The following is a 21759-nucleotide window of genomic DNA, read 5'->3' as shown; positions in this document are numbered from 1 at the left end:
GGGCGGTTGTCTTCATTACTCTTCATTTGGAGCGGAGGAAGGATGGACAGCCATGTCATTCAACTGGATTACTCTGCTCTGTTCTGCTTTATTAGGGAGTCATGCTGCCAGGGTGTGTGTGTGTGTGTGTGTGTGTGTGTGCTAGAGAGAGTGAGTGAGTGAGAGGCAGAGAGAGAGAGAGAGGGGGTGTGTGTGTGTGTGTGTGTGTGTGTGTGTGTGTGTGTGTGCCAGTGAGTGTGTTTGCATGCATGTTTAGGTATGAGTCTGTTTGTGTGTAAAACTATTATGAAGAGCTACAAGCTGACATCAATGCTTTTATTGACTTGATGAAAAGGGACTTATTGCATGCTGTGTCCTCTCCTTGTGTGCAATCATGTGTGTGTGTGTGTGTGTGTGTGTGTGTGTGTGAGAGAGAGAGGGGGAGGAACCATGTGGTGATTCTGTGCCAAAAGCCTCTTCAAGAACCTGGCATTGTGAGAAAATGTAGCCTTGAAACACTGGATTTCACTCGCAGTTCATTAGTGAAAATGGTGGCGTGTGTGTGTGTGTGTGTGTGTGTGTGTGTGTGTGTGTGTGTGTGTGTGGATTTGATCTATCAGCTTGCATAGACAATGAGTGAGGGAGTGGCAGCAGGTTGGGGAATATAGAAGAGTAATGAGAGGAAGACGTAGCTTATAAATCCAGTAGAACTGTAAATCCAGTGTTGGGGTTTGTCCTTGGGAGGCAAATATCCATTTAAATATTCATGCTTCCTGCTCTGTGAGTTACGCTGTCAGAGAGAAACGCTCGGGCAAAGACAATCTGTTTTCTTTTCCTCTTCTCTACCTTTGTCTCCCTTCCCTTTTTCTTTTTTCTGACTCTCTTGTTTGCTCCTTCTCCATAAATCTCTCGACTGAGGTGATGCCTCGGTTAGTTTTGGATGTTTTAATAAGGTGATTATTTTATGAGGTTTTCAAATTGAGTCTGGTGTCCTTCTTGGATTTGGTTTTAGTTTGTTTTGATCACATTTAGTTTAAGTAGCCAGTACCCAGAGGTACTTTTTGTCATATTTCACAATCAATTTGTTTCAAATGTCTTCTTATCGTTGTTTTCTGTTTCTGTTTTAATTAGTGCTTTCTAAAAATACCAATGTAGCGGTCCTAGGGGACCCTGGTTAAAAGCACCCAGTTCGGCCTGTGCAGTTCTAATAGATGGAACTATTATTGAGTTTATGTGAGTCCTAATTTAAAGTTTCACACATTATCAGGGGGTAGGGGCACTCTGGATTGCTTCTGCAGTGCAGGGTTTTCTTTAACTCTCTCATTTAGGTTTTAGGGCGATAAGATGCAGAAGTCGGGTGCTTGTAAACAGGTCGTACCAAATACCGTTGCTCAGGACGGATTTTCAGGGTCTTAAAAAGCTCTCTCCGTGTTAGAAGAGATCTCCAGGTTCACTACAGAGGAGAAGAAGAGGAGAGCATTGTTTAAGAAAGTAACAGCCCTACGTTTGTTACTTCAGTGATGTTTTTCGGAAACTTGAAATCCTTTGATTATTGCAAAGACACGATGTGGTTCAGAGTGTTCGATTGAGAGCTTTCACATTCATTCACAACCAAACAGTTTAAATGTAAAGCATCCTAAAACCTTTACCAATATACTAATAAATACACTGATATGTCTTTGTATTAAAGCATATTCCACGTCTCTGCTGGATGTTGTACTTCCACACTGGAGCCCAACTGATTCGCCTAAACTCAGCTTGATTCGCGTTTTATTTTTTATGGCGTTTCACAAGTTAAGTGAAAATTCCCCTGATGGATAAACGGAAACATAACTCTGTCTCTCCCTCTTTTCTCTCCTGCTCTCTGGAGCGTCGATTCATGTGCAGTCATCTTCAAACTATCTCTCTGAGGACTCACACTTCTAAAATAATTTCTCCCTCCAGAATGTATTTGTGGGTTATTATTTAACATTTTTACAGGCAAGCAGGGAAGTAAATTGAGTAAATTTAGGCTCATTAAAACACAGTGGAGTATTGTTTTCTTGTTGAAACACACCGGAAGCAGTTCTGTGACCTATTTTTTTTGTCTAATTTCGTTCTGTAGTTAAAGAAAATATGAATTGAATCTGTTCTCACACATTTGACGCTGCGGCTGTTATTTTGCCTTCCTCGTGTTGCGGGGACTCAACATAACAATAAGACTGGTGACAGAACACCTCGTCCTTGTTTCTGCAGTATAGCACGAGTTATCCATTTTAAATGAACTGCACACACACATACACACATTCTTCCTGTCTTTATGTTTGGACAAGCATAGTGTTGGCTCTCCTCTGGGAAACCTACGTCTCTGCTCTCTTTTAACCTATATGAAAGTCTCTCTGGTATTCGCGTCAGGTGTTGCATACACTGACAGTGTTCTGTATTCAGAGAGATGAAGGCAGAACATTTGAAGTTATACGTCCACATGTTTAAGTATTCATTCAGCTGCAGCAAGTGACCTGATTGCAAATACGTGTTCGCAGCATGTGAAGGTAGTAAAGGGTGTTTGTTTTACTGTGCTGTAGTTTACTTCTCAGTCTTTTGATGGAAATGTTTACTTGTTTTAGTCGAATATGGGTCATTTGATTTCTGTTAGTTCTAGGTAACAAAAAGACGTTTTAATCAAGTTTCCGTCAGTGAATTGTTTGTCAAACGTGTTCAACTGTTGTCTCTTCTTCTATTCTGTTTCTGCCAGTATGTGAATATGATGCTAGCCTACAGCATGCTAGTTGAGAAGACAACCACACTGCAGTTAAAAGATACAGACATATACACACAGTTCACTGGCCAAGCTAAACTACATCAATCTTTAAGTAAGTTAGTGAGTAAGTAAGTTGTCCCTTATTGGTCGCCGTAGGGAAACTCATTCTCTGATTTGACCCCTCCTAAGTACTCGGATCAGTGCGGCACCCGGGGACCACTCCAGATCTGAACCAGAACCCGTTCCGGGGGGGGGGGACTAATGATGTCGGCTCACTGGAGAGTCTCTGATAGTGTCATCGGTAACACCTGGAATTACTACTTCATGTCAAAATGGCTGCTGTGAAAACATTGTAGTCCATGTAGAGGAAGGAGGACATTCACATCTCCCACTCCTCTTCTCACTCCCTGCATCATGCTGTCATTTAAAAGCCCTCTGTTTCTCTCTTCTTTATGCTTCCTTTCACTTCTCCTCCTCGCTGTCTTTTCGTCCCAGCGTCCCACCACCTCTCTCCCTCTGTCTCACTTTTTACCTCTCCCTCTCTATTTGCATCTCTGTTTCCTTGAAACGATGGGAACGCGGAGAGGACAGATATTCCACAGGGAAGCTCCACACTTACAGCCCCGAGTGGAGCTGCTATTTTACAGGCTGCTGACAGCAAAGACAGCTAAAGATGTCACGGTGGCCGACATCACAGCAGGCGGCCAAAAATACAAAATACACCTTCAGATATTTAACTTGCTTTCCAAAAATAGGCGGATATGACGGGAAAATACACGCAGGGGGACAAGTTTCGACTTGGACGCTTACGATTTTCCTGCTGCTGTTGTGTATAAAGATTAAATGGTGCTCATGCTTCCTGTTTCTCATAGTTTTGGTATGGATTTGTTCAGAACTGCGCTGCTTCCTGATCATGCTGTAATTAGCAGGATGCATGTGAGCTGCATTTGAAGGGTTATCGTGGATTAACAGGAGATAGGAGAGAGCGATAGATATGAGAGAATATGCAGGATGGGGGTGGGCGGCGGGGTCTTACCTCTTCTCGTATTCTCTTCACTGTTTCCCCTTTCTGTGGAAAGAGGAGAAACATAAAGCTGAATCTTTTTAACGCAGAATAAAACTCAAATATGGAATTCAGATTTTGAGTTGAGGCGAAAACACAAAGTCAAAGACTGTAAAGACACACAGGACAAATTTTAATATTTATCAAGCCTTAACTGGTAGACTGGTAGTTTCTATTAAAAATGCAATCACAATCATTAAATATCAGATTTATGGAGCTACCACAATGAAGTTTGGGCTAGACCTATAGCAGGATTTAATACAGTACCTAGACTTATTGAATTGGAAGAGTCCACATGGATTAGAAGGCTGAGGTTGGTGATTACTCTGATGCCAGAGTAAAAGATACCAAAGGGGAATTTAAGCAGGTTGGGAATCATTTCCTGTTGTATATTCAGAGTGTAGAAGACTGGGATCCTACAATGTAAGTCGCAGATTTTAATGGATCTTATGTGACTGATTTGTTTGTTTTTTATTTTGTTTGTTTGTTTCATTTTTATGTTCTTTTGTTTTCTAGTTTAACATTTATTTATATAAATCAAACACAGCTTCCCTTTATGAATAATATTCTGTACACTTCCATGTGGGGATTTTATACTTTGTTTATAATGATGAACAAAAAATACTTAAATCAGAAGAAATATTATTAAATATTATTGACATTCAAGTTGCTCTGAATCCAATGGTATCAGACATTTGATATAACTCAGTACAGAGTTACTCATTTTATCCCAAAGGAATACTTTATAAAATGTCTTTAAGGTCTCCAACGGCAACACCGGACCAAGAAAAAACATATTTTGAATCGATGTTGTAACAGTCTAAGATGTGTAATTGCTAACCTATTGTTCCCTCTGTGACTAATGACTAAAACAAAGTAGAGCCTCATACTTTGACCGATTCAAACAGACTCACACAGTGAGATTGTCTACACTCCTCTGCCACCTCTGTGGTAAGAGCTCAGGTTTAAATAGTGCAGACCTTCAGACAGCGCTGTGTAATTTGGGGCTAACTGAAGAGAAAATAGAGACAATGTTCAAAAACAGTGTTCAGCTATTCTGGTGAGTTCATAAACTGTGATTCCTTGAAAAAAGTTCAAATCAACTTAAAACTGACTTGAATTACGCTTTTCTTCACGTTCAGCTGCTGCGTGCTGACTCTGGGGTACACTAGCTGAACAATCAACCAGTTGGAAGCTGTCTCTGATTTTCCTAATTAGAGTCAAATTACATGGTTCTTTCCAGGAAACGTCTTGAGAAACTACTTGAAAATGAACCTCTAAAATAAAGAGTCACCCACAACGTTTTCATGCGATTTCACTGGGGATAAAACTACTGATACTGTATGAGCAGCGAGTGATAACTGGAAGGCTGCAGGAGCCACTGGAGAACTCCAGGAGAGGAAAATGAACCAGTGATGCTTCCTGCCTGCTAATCAACAGCCAGCGGGATGCCCCCGAGCTGCCTCACCGGTGGAGTCTCTCTGTGGCTGCTAACAGGTATCTGAGTCTAACCCTGTGAATGTGACACATGGCCACGGGCGGATCTAGGGAAATATTCATGGGGTGGCAGGAATATATTCTGATTCTGACGAAATCACGTAAATCAATATTACTTGGAAAAGCCCCCAAATATTTGAACTCAAAAACATTATTGTGCCACTAAAAATAAATACCTCAATGTGACATTAGAAATCAATACATTAAAATATATAAATAAATTGTTTAATTTCCAGATACATGTCTTCTTTAATTTAATTTAAAACTGTGGCCATAACACATGATTAAGTAATAACATATAACATTAATTGTTGCCATTTTCAGCACTTTTTTATGTTAAAGAACAATAAATATTGTGCTGAAAAGAAGCTTATATCCATCACATGGCTTTGTTTAACTCTAAAAAACATCTGATTTTGCAAAAATAACAAACTTTAAATATGAAGAAATACTGTTTATTGTTTAATAACCCAACTGCACTGATATGATATGATATTACCCAGAATGCACAATAAAAATGCAGATATCTGTTTTTAACACATTATTTTTATAATGAATCTAAATGAATGTGTTACATCTGAAAGCATTTAACACCACACTGGGGCGGCAGCAGACTTTATACACAAGAAGGAAGCTCAAGAAGTGTACTCGCTGTAAATAAACATTAAAAAAGTAATCATGTATTATGTTTGTTTAACTTGGACCGAGCTGTACTACATTATCTCATTGTGACACCTGTCCCAGTCACATGAGCCTGTTGAAGACAGATAGGAGCATCAGTTCTGCTCCGCCACCTGGCAGACTTGTTTAATACTCCGGTGGTACGACTACACACTGATACAACCCAACTGTAACTGTAACACACTGATGTCATTTTCATGCCTTCTTTATGTCAGAGCTGCGAGCTAATATACCACCCAATGTAAGTGATCTAAAATCTAAATATATGCAGAAGGAAATCAGGCCCAGTGAGGAGTTAGTGAATGTGCTGTGAGGGCAGCGGTCATTATCACACTTCACTTGGCTGTGATATATTTGGAGGAAATCCTACAGGGGTTTATTTAACACGTCCACAGTTAAATTGACTCGCATCCCTGGAGAGCAGCTCCTTTTCAGCAAGTAGAGATTGGGAAGACATGGCCTGACTGGAAATTTTACACTTTATTAATGCGTATTTCATGGCAACTTTATGTGGTTGTAGTAGGCTTACACTGGATGCTATCTTGAGTGGCAGGCCAATTTTAGAGAACCATAGTCTGAAGATGGGGAGGATTTTCTAATGATCAGTGTTGCTGGGAAATGATCCTGTTTTCTAATGCTGGGGAAAAAAGTCTATTTAACCCTTTAATGTCCATGGCGGAGTTTTCCCCCGACGGCGTTTAAAGTACGGGCTGAGCTAAGAACAAATCCACTGATATCTTTCAAATCGCTCAAAGTCCGAGGCTACAGCTTTTCTATTTTCCAGGGAAACAGTCAGTTAGATGGTTCAGATCTTCATCATATTTGTTACACACACGTTATATATAGAATAGACCTTTTTATAGACATTTTTATCACGTATTCCTATGGGATAAAATGAGTAACCCCTAGTGACTAACCACTAAATATAGTATAGTATAGTATTATACAGTAATAGAAACTATAAGTAGTTACATCAAAAGCTTGGTACCATTGGATCCAGAACAACTTCAATCATTGATCTGGTGTAAATCTGATATATAAATAATAAATGATAAATTAATGTTAAACTTATTTTTGTGATTTAAAGAAAAAAGGAAGTTTTCCCCTAATTAAGGCGTGATGAATGTGTGGTCACATATTGGCCACAGCAGATTTTATGTTTAAATTCTCTGGAGATTTTCCTTAACGAATGTAACATAGTCTTTAGTCATTAACAGGATCATTAATATTACATAGATGCCATCATTTGCAGTGTGCTTTAAGAGTCTTCTCCTTTGAAATCCTTTCTGGCAGGATCGTCATTTTCATTTCCTGACATTCAGGCTTTTGTCTTCTGCATTCAGTGACCTGAGTATTTGTCTGTCTCTGCTGCAGTACATAAGGAAAAGGTATAAACTCACCTTGCCGATAATGCTTCCTACTTCCTGTGGAGAAAATACAAACAGAAAATGTCACTATAGTGATCCTCAGATAGACACACAAAACTTTATATACAGCGGGCCCAGTGCTACTATTGGCTGAGACACATGAGAGAGCTGTGAGCCACAAACAGCGGTTTGTACGCGCCTCCACCTGCTGATTGCTCTCTGCTACGTTCTTATGAGCGCTCTGATTAATAAATGCATTCTTTGGCTTTGAAACGGTTAAATCATTGACTGTATATAAAGATGGACGAAATGACATCCCCGAAAGTGAAACATATTGATCGCCCCCCTGGTGGCTGACTGCAGTATAGGTCATAATCCTCACCCCGGCCAAATCCGTCAAATAAATCTTTCCCAAAGATGGTTTCTGTCTTTTTATACTGTTCTTGTCACGCTGATGTATGTTCAAGGGTAAATCTTTGTTTTTAAGTTTGGTTTTAATTAGTTATTTAATGCTATAAAAGGGATTTCACGTCATGATTGACGGCTGAGTCAGCTGATCACTGACCCTGATCAATACCGCGCAGTAATGACATCAGCAGTGCAAGATGGCAGCGCCTGTATCCTGGATATTTTGACTTCTGTTTGTACAGTGGGAGGAAGTGGAGACACACTGTCCATCTTTATTTGTCGATGGGTTAAATCCAAATGTTATTTTATAAAAGGCATTCAGAGGGAGCATTTTAACACCCCCCTCAGTCAGTCCAGCTATACAGCCAATCAGAAACTCTTCTCTGTCTTTAACTCCTATTTTGGAATCCGAGGCATTAATTTGTCATCACCTCACGTCATAAATTAAACTCTAAAATCTGCTTTTTGGGTCGTGCATTTGCACAGGATGCTGAAACAAGCTTTCATGCTGTCAACATTTTATTTTCCCCCTTGAAACATAAAACTAAAAAACAAAATCAAATCCTTTTTTGTTTTTTTCATTGGCACAGTTTTGTCATTTAGTTGACTGGTGAATCAGCAGAGAAGAGACCAAATAGTTCACCAAAAAGACAAAGCAAACCCCAAACAATCATTTCTGAAATGAGTTCAATTTGCATGTTTAGATGGATGTCTACATCTGATCAAAAAATGGGTCCACAGCCTGATGTGTTTTAATTTGGGGGTCCTTGACACCAAAAAGGTTGAGAACTACTGCTGCAAAGGATAAGGCTTCTTTTCTTACTGTCAACAAATCCCATAAAAACACTAAAACCAACAGCGTTAATCCGTCTTTAAATACTCCCCAAACCTGTCTGTGCATGGCTCTCCACCCCAAACCCATTGGTTCCAACTGAAGACGTAAATCTTTAAAAGACATTTCATTATTTAAGAAAGCTCAGAAATGTCCTAAAACAGCTGCTCAGTGCAGTTTATATCATCAAACACAAAGGAGGAAAAAGTGCATTTCTAGGGGACTATTTTCAATGGCGGAGTAGTCCACATTTGGTGCTCTAGTGAGAATTTGGGGCAACAGGACGGTGTGACTGAGTCAAAATAAACTACAGTGTGCTTATGGTAATGAAGGAACAACAGTGTGTGTAATAGTTTGTGTAAGGCACAGGCACTTGAGTACCTGTTGGATCAGTTCATTGTTGGATTTGGTCTTTGCATTAGATTTGGTCTTGGCATTAGATTTGGTCTTTGCATTGGATTTGGTCTTGGCATTAGATTTGGTCTTTGCATTGGATTTGGTCTTTGCATTGGATTTGGTCTTTGCATTGGATTTGTTGCAGCTTTATCCCGAGTATCTCTCACCTTTCCGTGCATGAGGAGGCGCAGTGTGAGCGTGACTCCCATTGCCCCGTCTCCAAACTCCTGTTCACAGCTCATGGTAGTGGTGGTGGTGGTGTGGTGGGTGGAGGTGTGGGTGGACTCTGCCGCTGGGAGACGCATGAAGGTCCGAGGCCCCGAGGCGTATGGAGCTTTCCAGAACACCACAGAGAACCCTTTGGAGAACCCGGCGAGGAACCCTTGGAGAGCCCTGGAGCTGTGAGAGGGGTGAGGGGAGGTTGGGTTCGGGGGGGGCGGACAGTGGGATGGAACTAGGAGCTGGTGTCAGGGGTGAGTTTTATCCTTGATACTGTTTCTTTCAACTCTGTGGAAAAGAAAAGAAAGAGGAAGGGAAATAATGGTCATTATTTAACTTATCAACAGCACATCCAACACAGAAAGACATTTAAAGAGCTAGAGCGCAGTACGTGTTGATTAGCCTCAGCAGATACTGATTCAGAAACTACAAGAAAAATAGGACAGAACCCAGCAGGGCGAATGGGCCCGAATCCAGCGTGGAAGTGACTGAAGATGCAGCAGCACTAATGGAAGTCTGCTGGATCCAAGACCGTCAGCTTCTATAGTACTGATATTCAATGTCAGCCATTTTGTCCACAGCACACTCTGACATTATTAACTGCATTAAATGAGTGTCTTTGTCCTGAACAAAGCTAACAGCATGTCTGGACTGAAAGTGTTTCAGCTGTGATTTTCAGTCATCCACCTCATGACCTCACGGAGCAGATGCACTTCTAATTAAATCAATACAACTGTCTACACAGGCAGTGTAATGGCTCAGCACTTGCACTATACCTGCATAAACCTGACCTGGAGCTGTTGAAGACGACTCGGGGAGCATTAGGGTTAAGTTATGTTAAGTTCTATTCTAATTCACAGTTTACATGCTGGTTTGTGCAACCAATTTATCCATAATTTGGTTTACCTGATTTCAGTAAATATCAGCTGGTTCTCATTTTATGGCAGTGCAGATTTCAACATTAACTCCTATTAAATATCCCATATAGATGGCCCCCTGTAGCAACCCGGCTTTACCCCCCCGTATTGATTTGGGGACAAAGACATGGCTGATAGGTTGTCTTGTGGTTAAACACACTGTCAAATTATATTCAGTGTTTGGTGACTATACAGTGTTATTGACTTTGAATCTTGCGTGTATAACGTTAGTCTTATCCATGGTTCATCCTATTTACTGGAGTACGGAACAATATTTCCATTGCATTATACCATTATGGGATGGTAATGATTCTTCCAGGTGCTGGGAAAGAGTTCAGGTGTTACCAGAAAAAGTTATGGCTTTTAAAAAACGTTATTTTGATTGCAAAACGCACAAAAATATATATTATTAACTTTTCTTGGCAAGTGACCATGGTATAAGCAGGATAGAACCCTTCGAGGTCGGGCATTACTCCTTACATAATGTGACAACTTATATTGTTATAACAACAAACTTTTCATATTTTCTGTTTCTGGTGTGGCAGTGATACTCTTCCATAATCAGGGTGTGAACTACACGTTGTGGAGCCAGAGGGAGCTGCACTCCTCTTAATGAGACAAGAGCTCCCCTGAAAACATGATTTGTGAAATATTGGTGGGTCTTGCCATGCATTTCTTTCTGTATCTTCATCATCATCAATCATGAATCATACGTACAATTGGGCTAATACTGATGTAGGATTCATGCATGAGGGTGATCTTATTCACTTTAATAAAGATACTGGCATGCATTGAATCAAAGCAGTGGAATATCATTAACTTCACCCTTTAATACTTCACATTCTGCACACTGGATCGTTATTTGTTGCTCTGTTATGTGAGAAAAAGAGTGCTACCCTGAAAGCAAAGGTATAGTTTGCACACTGTCCATAATGTTTAGGTTTAAGCTTATGAATATTATTATGGTGTATGATAAGGCTCAGGTTTGTTTAAGGGTTCAGGTTAGAGAGTGAAAGCAGGACCAGTAATGAACACTGTGTGTGTGTGTGTGTGTGTGTGTGTGTGTGTGTGTGTGTGTGTGTGTGTGTGTGTGTGTGTGTGTGTGTGTGTGTGTGTGTGTGTGCTCATTTGCACTAGTGGCTGTGTATGGTCAAGTGTTGCCTAAGCACAGAGCTGGTAAATGTGTGTGTTTGTGTGTGTGTGTGTGTTCTGCAGTTCTCTTCGTTGTAAAGCAGCAGTGTGTTCGGCTCTATAGCCACGAGGCGTACAAGGCATTTCATTGATTCAACATCCCGAGCAGCGGGAGCGAGCCGACTCCGGCGTAATAAGAGGTGTGGAAATTAACATAATTTCTCAAGTGTCAGAAGCTAGTCAACAAGTCTGCGCCGTAATTTAAAAATTAATTGGGAACTCTGTTTGAAAAGCTTAGGGGGCTGAATTAAACAAGCTTTTGGCCATGGAAATGCCACTCAGGCGTGATGATACTTAAGCATTTCCTTTTACCCCAAACCTCCTCAGAAGAGAGCAGACTGGTGTGTTCGCTCTGTTGTTGAAGTCTATGTATGTACACATCATTACATGTAGATTTTGATTATTTATCCTTTATCCATCTGTGTGTTTTGGTGTTTCTGTGAGAGCTGTCAGACTCTGTCTCTATGCCAACCAGGATCCTTAGTGGCATAAGGTATGTGCGTGAGTAGGTGCTGCTTCATATGAAAAAACATCTTGTTGTGTGTTTGTGTGTGTCGTTGCATGCTCTTCAAAGTGTGTGTGTGTGTGTGTGTGTGTGTGTGTGTGTGTGTGTGTGGACGCTTACGTCTCCCCTCGCACTGTGAGCAGTCTGCATCTCCCAGGCTCATAAAAAATACACACTCCCAACCAAAGTAGGTCACAAATGCGATGCAGGCTGTCTGGCACGCTAGACGAGCTGCATCTCATGACAACACACACACACACACACACACACACACACACACACACACACACACACACACACACATACACACACACACAGAGAGGGAGGTTGATTTAACTTCAGAGAGAGAGAGAGAGACCACCTGAGAGGCTGATGAGAGAGCGAGGAGGAGAGGAAGAATAACAGAAGATGCTTTTTACGACCACCTGGTTGAAACGGTTGTCAGAGCGAGTGTTTGTGTATGTGTGTGTGCTTTAAACCCATGTTACAGTGTGGGAATGTATCAGTGTGCATTGGAGTGTGTGTGTGTGTGTGTGTGTGTGTGTGTGTGTGTGTGCGTGCATGTGTTTGTGTGTGTGCTTGGTTGCATAAGTGCATGTATCTGAAAGGAAACATTTACTCTCTTATTTTCTGGGGGTGTGTGTGTGTGTTCGTGTGTGTGTAAGAGAGAGAGATGCAAATACAGACCATATGAATTATTGAAACTCTTTCAGATGTTCCAGCACGGGGTTATAAACCTGACCTAACCCCCCCCACCCTTTTGAGTCATATATGATATAACACACACACACACACACACACACACACACACACACACACACACACACATTTAACATCCCTATGGACCTGTCCTTGTAGAAATGGACCCAGGGGAATAAGCCATGAATCAGCCATGCATGAGGTCAGCACTGAGAGCCTGTGTGTGTGTTTCAACTTGTGTTACTGACGTTGTGGGGACAGTCAGGCACATTAAACTCCCCCCTCCCGGCCGTCTCATGGTGAGTCTCTGAAGGCAAAAGATTTGTTCAACCTAATGAATGAATGCTTTTAGTTTATAATAAAAACCTCTTTCCTAATAACTGTGTTAGCATTCAGTGGCTAACGCTACGATGAGGTTCAGCCCATCACTACTGATATTTATAACTGTGCTATGTTTACACGGAGCCTAATATTCAGATTATGGTTGTTTTAAAATCCCAAACTGAATACAGATGCTTCATAAACACCTCAGAAGTAAACATTATCGGACCTCTACCTCTTCATGATGCGTCACACAGCTGTTTGTTGGGCTGAAGTCTTCAATCCCAACAGTTTCAATCTGAATGAAAAACAATCTAACTGCAGTAAATAGATGGTGAATAGACTGTACGTGTATGTACTGCAGCCACATTCACACACATTCATACAGTGAAGGCCAACACAAACACAAACTAACTCATTTAGGACCGATCAGGAGCGATTCGGGGTTCAGTATGTTGCTCAAAGAGGATCGGGGATTGAACCGCCAACCGTCTGATGAGAGGGGTTCTACCTCCTGAGCCACAGCCGCGCCCTAATACCAGTGTCAATGTGGTGATCCAGGTGTGTTTATTAGCACTGCGGTCAGGTTTCCCCCCTCAGGTGCACTCCCTCGCCGCTGCGTATCATCACACTATTGTTTCAGGACAATGCCGTTATTCTAGCAGTTGATGCTCATCCAGGACTTCTAAATTATACCCCGATACCTCCACATGCCGTCTGCCCTCTTAATGATGACCAGCTTCCCACTGGACTCATCAGCCAAAACAGCCTTTCATATCAGTGTCTCCAAGAAACAAAAGTCAAGGAAATTGCTCGGAAAGACACGACCAGAGAGGAAGAGGAAGTCCGCATGTATATGAATACAAAACAGGAGGAGTAGAGCAGCAAGGAGGAGATGAAGAGGGAGGAAACACAAAGGAGAAAATCTAAACATGAAGGAACAGAGAGGGAGACAAAACAGGGAGGCAGAACGCAGTCTGAATACATTTCACGGCCGTACGGTAAATCATTGTATTGGATTTGATTACCAGGTGGGCCGGCCTGATTGATTCTGGCCGGCAACTACTCACTTCTAAAAACTGATTGGATTAAATGCTGAGCCAACAACTCATTCCTTAAAGCTGATTGGATTACAAACAGCAGCCGGCTGATTTAAACACGTCACTGGTTAACGGTCAGCAGCGAGGTGAAGGACAAGAAAAATAAGAAAAAAAGCCTTTTTTGAAAATACGATTCGAGACGCAGTCCAAGACGGCATGTGTGGGTGACGTATCGACTTCAGGGGTGGAAAGTAACTAAGTACATTTTCTAGCACTGTACTTAAGTAGAAATTTGACACACTTGCATGTTTATTGGAAATATTTCTGCTTTCTGCACTACAAACTCACAGACATTCACTTCCATATAGCAGCCTATAACGAGCCATTGTTTCCCTTATAATTCGTGCTTTTGCTTGAAGGACCAGTGTGTAGGATTTAGTGGCATCTAGCTGTGTAGTTGCTGATTGCAACGCCCTCGCTTCACCCTCCTGTTCCAAGCCTTTAGGAGAAACTACAGTGGATGTGACCGTACCTGGAAGTATCTATAATTGTCTGGGCTACTGTAGAAACATGGTGGTTCAACAATGATTCTTATTTTCAGATGATTATACACTAATGAAAACATATATATGGATATTATATTATGTTTCTGACAAGATGTATTCATAGTCCTGTGTGACCTTGTTTCTGACAAGATGTATATCTAGGAATCATCTCGCGACCCCTTCAGGTTTATCTGGCGTCCCTTTGGAGGGGCCCGATCCGGAGGTTGGGAACCACTGGACCAAAGTGGTTCAAAGTGGCTGCAACAGTCAAATGCTGCTCTAACACTGACGCTTCAGTGTTCACTATCTAATAATGTCTCACAGAATCAGTCACACACATTTTACTGCACAATGAGAGTGTGTGTGTGTGTGTGTTGTGTGTGTGTGTGTGTGTGTGTGTGTGTGTGTGTGTGTGTGTGTTTTGACTAACGGCAGTAGACGATGATGTCATGGCATGAGATGGCGGGATAGGGAGAGAGAGAGAGTGACATCACTGCCAGTGTATGTACGTGTGTGTGTGTGTGTGTGTGTGTGTGTGTGTGTGTGTGTGTGTGTGTGTGTGTGTGTGTGTGTGTGTGTGTGTGTGTGTGTGTGAGGGTGACACCAGTCTCTATTTAAAGACAACAGAATCTAGCAGGAGGAGCGAGAGACAGATAAACAGAGAGAGAAAGAGTCTTTGAGAAAGACATTTTCAGAGAGAAGGAGGGAGAGAGGAAAAGATAAAAGGGGGTTTTAATTTGAAATTCCTCTTCACTTAAACTCTGGTTATCATACGGAGGATCAGAGAGTGGGCGAGAGACACCGAGTGGGCAAAAGGAGAGGGAGAGAGAGAGAGAGGGAGAGGGAGAGAGAGAGAGAGAGAGAGAGAGAGAGAGAGAGAGAGACAGAAAGAGAGAGAGAGAGAGACAGGGAGAGAGAGAGAGAGAGAGGGAGAGAGAGAGAGAGAGAGGAGAGAGAGACAGAGAGACAGGGGAGAGAGAGAGAGAGAGAGAGACAGAGAGAGAGACAGAGAGAGAGACAGAGAGAGAGAGGGGGAGAAGGGGGAGAGAGAGAGAGAGAGAGACAGAGAGAGAGAGAGAGAGAGAAAGGGGGGAGAGAGAGAGAGATATAGAGAAAGAAAGAAAACTATTACATTTACAACTTACAGTCCACAATCAATAGTCTGCTGAGGAAGGATGTGAACTTTAACTCCCCCCCCTCCCCCCCCAAAAAACCCCCCCAAACCCCCACCCCTCCAAAAAAAATTTTAATCACTGTAATTACAGAGGAGCTGGCCGCCTACAGGGCAAGGGTCAAGGATGCTACGGCTAACACTGTAATAGAAGGTGTTAAAAATGTCTGCCAATCTCCTGCACTCAGTAAAAACATGGAAAATGTTCTCAGTCAGTCCACAGAATGGGCACTCCTTTACAACACTGTGATTAAGAACAGATAAAAAAGGCATTGGGGGCAATGGCCCCATGAAAAATCCTCCCCTCGACTTCCCCCTTCCTTTTTTTTTGGGGGTGTATGTTTTTTTCTCCCCTGGGGGCGGCCGCCCCCCCCCCCCCCCCTCTCCACACACACTGCGCTCTGTCACACAGGCGAGTTTTGTGGATAGTTTTTACACAGTTTGTGTACAGAGTTTTTTTGTCAGGCCTTTTTGGGCCCCATTCCCCCCCTCCTTTGGTTCTCGGGGGGGGGGCGGGGGGCTCTGTAAAACCGGGGCACAAAGAGCTCGGGGTTAAGGGTGTGGGGGGGGGGGCCCCCCCCCCCCCCCCACTTTAGGGGGGGGGAGAAGGACTCCCCCCTCCGCCCCCCCCCCCCCCCTCCGCCCCTCTGGGCCCCCCGGGCCGGGCGGACCCCCCGCACAGAAGCCAAAAAGCCAAAAACTGGGAACCCGGGGGCTCCGGCCCCTCCCCCTCTTTCCAGGCGGTCAACGCCCTTGAACCCCCCAGCCCCCCCCCCCCCCCCCCCCCCCTGCCCCGGGCCACCGCCAACCTCCCACCATACAACACCCCTTTAAGAACCATTACAAACAGGTGCACATTTAAACCTCTCACCTCTTTAAAACCCAAAAAACCCAAAAAAACCAAAAAAAACCAGGAAAAAAACCAAACAACAAAAATATAAAATCAGTTAAAAACAGAGCAGCATCCAGCCCCCAGTTTTTTTTATTTCCGTAGGTTGCTGGCCGCCCCCCCCCCCCCCCCCACTTCTTCTCCTCCCATATAATTTTTTTGAACTGGAGGGGGGGGGGGGGTGGGGGGCTTGCTTGGTGGGGCGGGGCCCGCCCCCCCCTCTTCTTTAAAAAAAAACAAAACAAAACCTGGTATATTTTTTCATTTAGAAATTGACAATCTTCACCTGGATCTGGGCAATGAGACCTGTTGGAGGGTCCAGACAAGCTAACCGGTGCCACAACATGGAGGCCACCAGATTGTTTAAAATTAGGACCCTCCCTCTAAAAAGATATTTGTGGGTGAAGCCACCTCCACTTAGCCAGTTTGTTATCTACTGTTTCTAAAATGTTTTCCCAGTTTTTTTTTCCAATGTCGCTGTTCCCAAGATAAATACCGAGATACTTTAAGCCTTCTCTTCTCCATATCAGGCTTTGAGGGAGAACAGGGAGGCCCTCCGCCATTCACCAACAGCAAGAGCCTCGCTCTTCCTCCAGTTCACCCTCAGCCGACACAAGCCGACACAACAGAAAACTTCTCGATTACAGAATTTAAAACACACACATCCTGTTGATCTTTGATAAAACAACGACATCGTCAGCATAAGCAGATAAAACAACACTACGTTAAACCAGGTAAAACAGGCCTCAAAAAATAATCTTATCTTTTTTGGGGGGGGGGGTTAGGGGGGGGGGTTGGAGGGTGGAGAGGGGGCCGGGGGGTGGGGGGGGGCTCTATGCACTCTAAAAAGAACACAAAACACCCCTAAAAATTATAACACCTCAAGTCACTGTACAACACCTTGATCTTGGCTATGAGACCAGCTGAACCCAAACCTCTCCATGACCTTCCAAAGGAAGTCGTGTTCAACGCGTTGATACCCCTTCCTTTTCTTACATTAATAAAATTCCTCCGCTTTTTGTACTTGAAACCCCCAAAACCTCCCAAACCAGCCGAATTAGATATATTTTACCTCACCCGCGCCCTACCGGGCACCCCGTCCCCCGGGGGGGAGTTGGGCCCTTGGTCCTTTTTTCCCTTTGGCCCCGGAATGGGGACAGTAGTTTGTAGTCAGTGCAGAGGAGAGACACGGGACGCCAGTTTCTGATTTCGTAACGCCCTCTTTTTCTTAAGGGGGGCAATTATGCTTCTCCGAGAGGGGAGTGGCGTTGCCCCCAACACCCGGCTCTCATAAAAAACATCTATGAGGTCATGGGCCAAGATGTCCCAGAAGGCTTTGTAGAACTCTACAGTGAGGCCGTCGCTACCCCTGGCCCCTCCCCCCCCTGCACCCCCCGGCGGCCTGGAGAGCGCTTTTGGGGAGTGGGGGCGGGCAGCCGCGGGGCTGGCTCGCTTCTCTAGACACCTGAGGAAGTCCACCACAGACCTCCTCCATCAGTTCTTCGTTCTCCTTGAACTCACTCTCAAACAATGAGGCGTAAAACTCCACAGCTCTTTGCCTTATCAGGCCTGGCTCTGTCAGCTCTTGCCCTGTCTCCCCCCAAGAGCAGAGAGTGAATTTGTCTCCTCTGCCCTTGTTTCTTCTCAAGCCCAAAGAAGAAACCGATGGAGCATCCATCTCCGTGATGTTTTGAACCCGGGACCGGACCAGCGCACCCGGTACTTTAGTGTCCAGCCCAGGTTGGCTAAAGCCATCTTTTTAGTCTTGAGGATTTCAATATATCCTCGATTTCCTGTGGACTCACTTGTACACTCGAGATCCACAATATCAGTCTCCAGATCTCTGATAGATCTGGTGATGTCGCGTGTGACATTGAGCGTGTGCTGCTGACATAAAAAGTTTAATTTGAACCTTTCCATGGTCCCACCACTGCCTCAGACTGACAAACTCGGTTTTTTCTGTTTAAAATCATTCCAAAAATAACTTAAAGCCTCCTTGAAAGATTTATCAACAGTTAAAACAGAGTTAAAATGCCAATAGGCACTTTTGGGTAAAATGTTTCTGATAAAAACATTACATAAAACCAAAGAATGATCAGTAAAACCAACTGGTAAAATCTTACACATTTTTATAACACCGACTCTGTGCTTAAAACATAAAAAACGATCAAGTCTGGCCAAAGAGATTCTGTTTTCTCTAACGTGGGACCATGTGTACTGTCTGCAGCCTGTGTGCATCCTTCTCCACACGTCCACCAGGCCATGGGAGGAGACCAGCTGCCTCAAGGCATGCTGGGATACTGGATGAGGCTCTGCATGGTTGCGATCTAAAATCTCATTTTCAGTACAATTAAAATCCCCACCCACAAATAAATAATCCTCCGGGCCACAGCTGTTTAAAAATATCATTCATATTTTCAAAGAAGTGTTTCCTCTCTGCACCGTTGTTTGGAGCATAAATGTTGATAAAAACCACATTAAAATGTTCAAAACGAGCTCTGACTAAAAGACACCTCCTCCACAACATGCCTGACCTCCAGAGAGGTTGGAGTAAAACCTCTGGAGAACAGGAAGCCCACTCCTCCACTGAGGGTGGTGTTATGGCTTAAAATCAGTTCTCCTTCCCATTCTCTGCTCCAGTCTGCCTCGTTTCCAACATCACTGTGAGTTTCTTGTAGAAACAGAACATCAATATGTTTCATTTTAGCCGTTTCAAACACTACTGCTCTCTTTCTTGTTTCTCTGGCACCATTGACATTCAGACTGCCTACTTTAAAAACATTCATAATGATGGAGATGTTAAGAACAAAACTAAAAACAATCAATGAAATAAATAAAAATAAAATCCCTACTTTCACCATCATTAAAAACTGAGTTGTTTTCTGACTTTTATAAACAATTTTTTTACTCTCAAAATTTCTTGGTGTGTCTGCTCTGACTCTGTTCCGTGTTTTTTCGAAAAACACCCGGTTTTAGATAAACTATCCTTCTCCGAAAGAAAGCTCTTATATTTCCTTCCCTCCTCCCCCCCTCGTTCCTTTAAAAATTACAATATTTTTATATAAATGAATAAACAGACTGCCTGGTTTGTGTGAGGTGAGTGATTGCTGTCTGACATCACTTCCCCCCTTCTCTTTTTCTCTCGATAGACCTTCTCTTCTTCCCCCCCCCCCCCGGCCCACCGGCCGGCCCCCTGCTTTCCCCCCCCCCCCCCCCCCCACAACCTCTCTCCTCTCTCTCCCCGTTTTTTAAGAGGAGGACCCCCCCCCCCCACCCCCCCCCCCTCCCCCTTTCCCCTCCCCTACTCTGTTCCCCCCCCCCCCCCCCCCCTCCTCCTTTTCTCTTTTAAAACAACCAAACAAACCCACCCCCCCCTTCCCCCCCCCTCCTTCACTCTCTTTCTTTAACAACAAAAACAAATAAAAAAAAAAAACTTCTCTTCTTCCTTAACTAAACCACCCAAATAAACAAAAACATACACCACAAACCCAAAAAAAAATAAAACCTCAACCCCACACCCAAAAAAAAACAAAACCCCTCTTTCACCTCTCCTGCTTCACCTCCCTCTTCTTCTTCCCCCCCCCCTTCCCCCTCCCTCCCCCCCCCCCCCCCCAACAAAACACCCCCCCCCCCCCCCCCCCTTCCCCCCCCCCCTCCCCCCACCCCATCTCCCCCCCCCCCTCAAATCCCATCTCACCCCCCCCCCCCCCCCCCCCCCCCCCCCCCCCCCTCCCCCTCCTCCCTCCCCCCCCTCCCCTCCCCCCTCCCCCCCCCCCCCCCCCCCCCCCCCCCCCTCTCCTTCCCTTTTCCTTCTTTTTCTTCCCCTCCTCCTTCCCCTCCCCCCCCCCCCCCCCCCCCCCCCCCCCCCCCCCCCCCCGCCCGCGCCCGCCCCCGCGCGGGGGGCGGGCGCCGCCGGCCCCCGCGGCCGGCGCCCGCCCCGCGGGCGCCGGCGCGGGGGGGGGGGCGGCCGCGGCGGCGGCCCCCCGGCGGCGGCCCCCCCCCGCCCCGACAGCCCTTTTCAAAAAATACCCCCTTCCCCCAACCAAAAATTTTAAAAAGGATAAGATAAAAAAAAAAAAAAGTATTTAAAATAATAAAAAAATATTTTCTTCTTATAAAAAAATTTTTTTTTGTTTTATAATGAAGAGCTGTCTGCGGTGAGACACTACATGTCTCAGGAGGGGAGACTTACAGCCCGACAGCACTTTTCTTATGGGTGACACCACCTTTCCATGTCTGGACAGCTCTTTAATTAAGAATTCATCACTAATGAACGGGGGAACATTTGACAGAGTGATCCTTGTAGCCGGCTGTATCAGCGGTATCAACACCGGCTCAAACATCCCATTCACCGTAATGCCCGTCTCCACCAACCTGTTCACCTGTTCTACCTTCTCCAGGAACAGAACCACCGCACTGTTCATCCGGGCAGCGGACTTCACAGAGCCGTGCCCGATGATTTCCCCCACGGCCAGTGCTACCCTCCTCCACCCTGCACGGAGAACCGGCTCCGGTTTTAATACCGTGCTTCCGTGTCAGCCTGGAGAAAACGCTGCTGGACGCCATACCGGCGCCTCAGAGCGAGGCTGACAAACAACAAACAAACACTAAACTAACCAACAAACAACCAAACACCAACCAAAACAACACTAAACTAACACAACTACATTCACAAACACAACACAACGAAAATATACCGAAAGAAAGAAATAGAAAGAGAGAAAAACACCAATTTCATCCAACTCTTCTCACACTCCCCCCCACACCCACACCACAGAGAGAGAGAGAGGGAGAGAGAGAGGGGGGGGGGGGGGGGGGGGGAAGAGAGAGAGGGGGGGGGGGGGGGGGGGGAGGGGGGGGGGGGGGGGGGGGGGTCATCCTGCCTCTGCTGCTGATAATCACTGTAATTACAGAGGACGGGCTAATGCTAGGATGCTACGGCTAACACTGTAATAGAAGGTGAAGCCGGGATGCTAACGCTAAATGTTGGGATGGTAACACAAAACCTTAAAATAGAAAACACAAAGATAAAGTTCCCATCAGCCAGTGCGTCAGTGTTGGTGGTTTGACTCACATCCGCACTCACTGAACCCCCCCCTCTCTCTCTCTCTCTCTCCCTGTCTCTGTCTCTCTCTCTGTCTCTCTGTCTCTCTCCCTCTCTCTCTCTGTCTCTCTGTCTCTCTCTCTCTCTCTCTCTCTCTCTCTCTCTCTCTCTCTCTCTCTCTCTCTCTCTCTCTCTCTCTCTCTCTCTCTCTCTCTCTGCTGGTTATTATACGGCACACATCCTTCGATCTGACTC

At 44.5% G+C, this 21759-nt stretch overlaps 1 protein-coding gene across 3 annotated transcripts in view; it reads right to left on the bottom strand.

Annotated features, from left to right (window-relative positions):
• pcbp4 (poly(rC) binding protein 4) overlaps nucleotides 1-21759 on the bottom strand; it is a 147258-nt gene that overhangs the window by 57128 nt on the left and 68371 nt on the right. For 2 of the 3 annotated variants that reach the window (XM_051415341.1, XM_051415342.1), the window contains exons 3-5: nucleotides 9131-9470; nucleotides 7361-7384; nucleotides 3756-3788 (exon numbers count right to left, since the gene is read on the bottom strand). In XM_051415341.1, coding sequence (XP_051271301.1) covers nucleotides 3756-3788; nucleotides 7361-7384; nucleotides 9131-9268 — 195 coding nt within the window. In that variant the 5' untranslated portion in view covers nucleotides 9269-9470. Of the gene's footprint in view, nucleotides 1-3755; nucleotides 3789-7360; nucleotides 7385-9130; nucleotides 9471-21759 lie in introns of those variants that run through there. The other variant, XM_051415344.1, reaches the window with a different exon arrangement.

The sequence above is a fragment of the Dicentrarchus labrax genome, unplaced genomic scaffold, assembly GCF_905237075.1.
Source record: "Dicentrarchus labrax unplaced genomic scaffold, dlabrax2021, whole genome shotgun sequence".
Taxonomy (NCBI): Eukaryota; Metazoa; Chordata; class Actinopteri; family Moronidae; genus Dicentrarchus; species Dicentrarchus labrax.
This window is presented reverse-complemented; position numbering and strand designations above follow the sequence as displayed.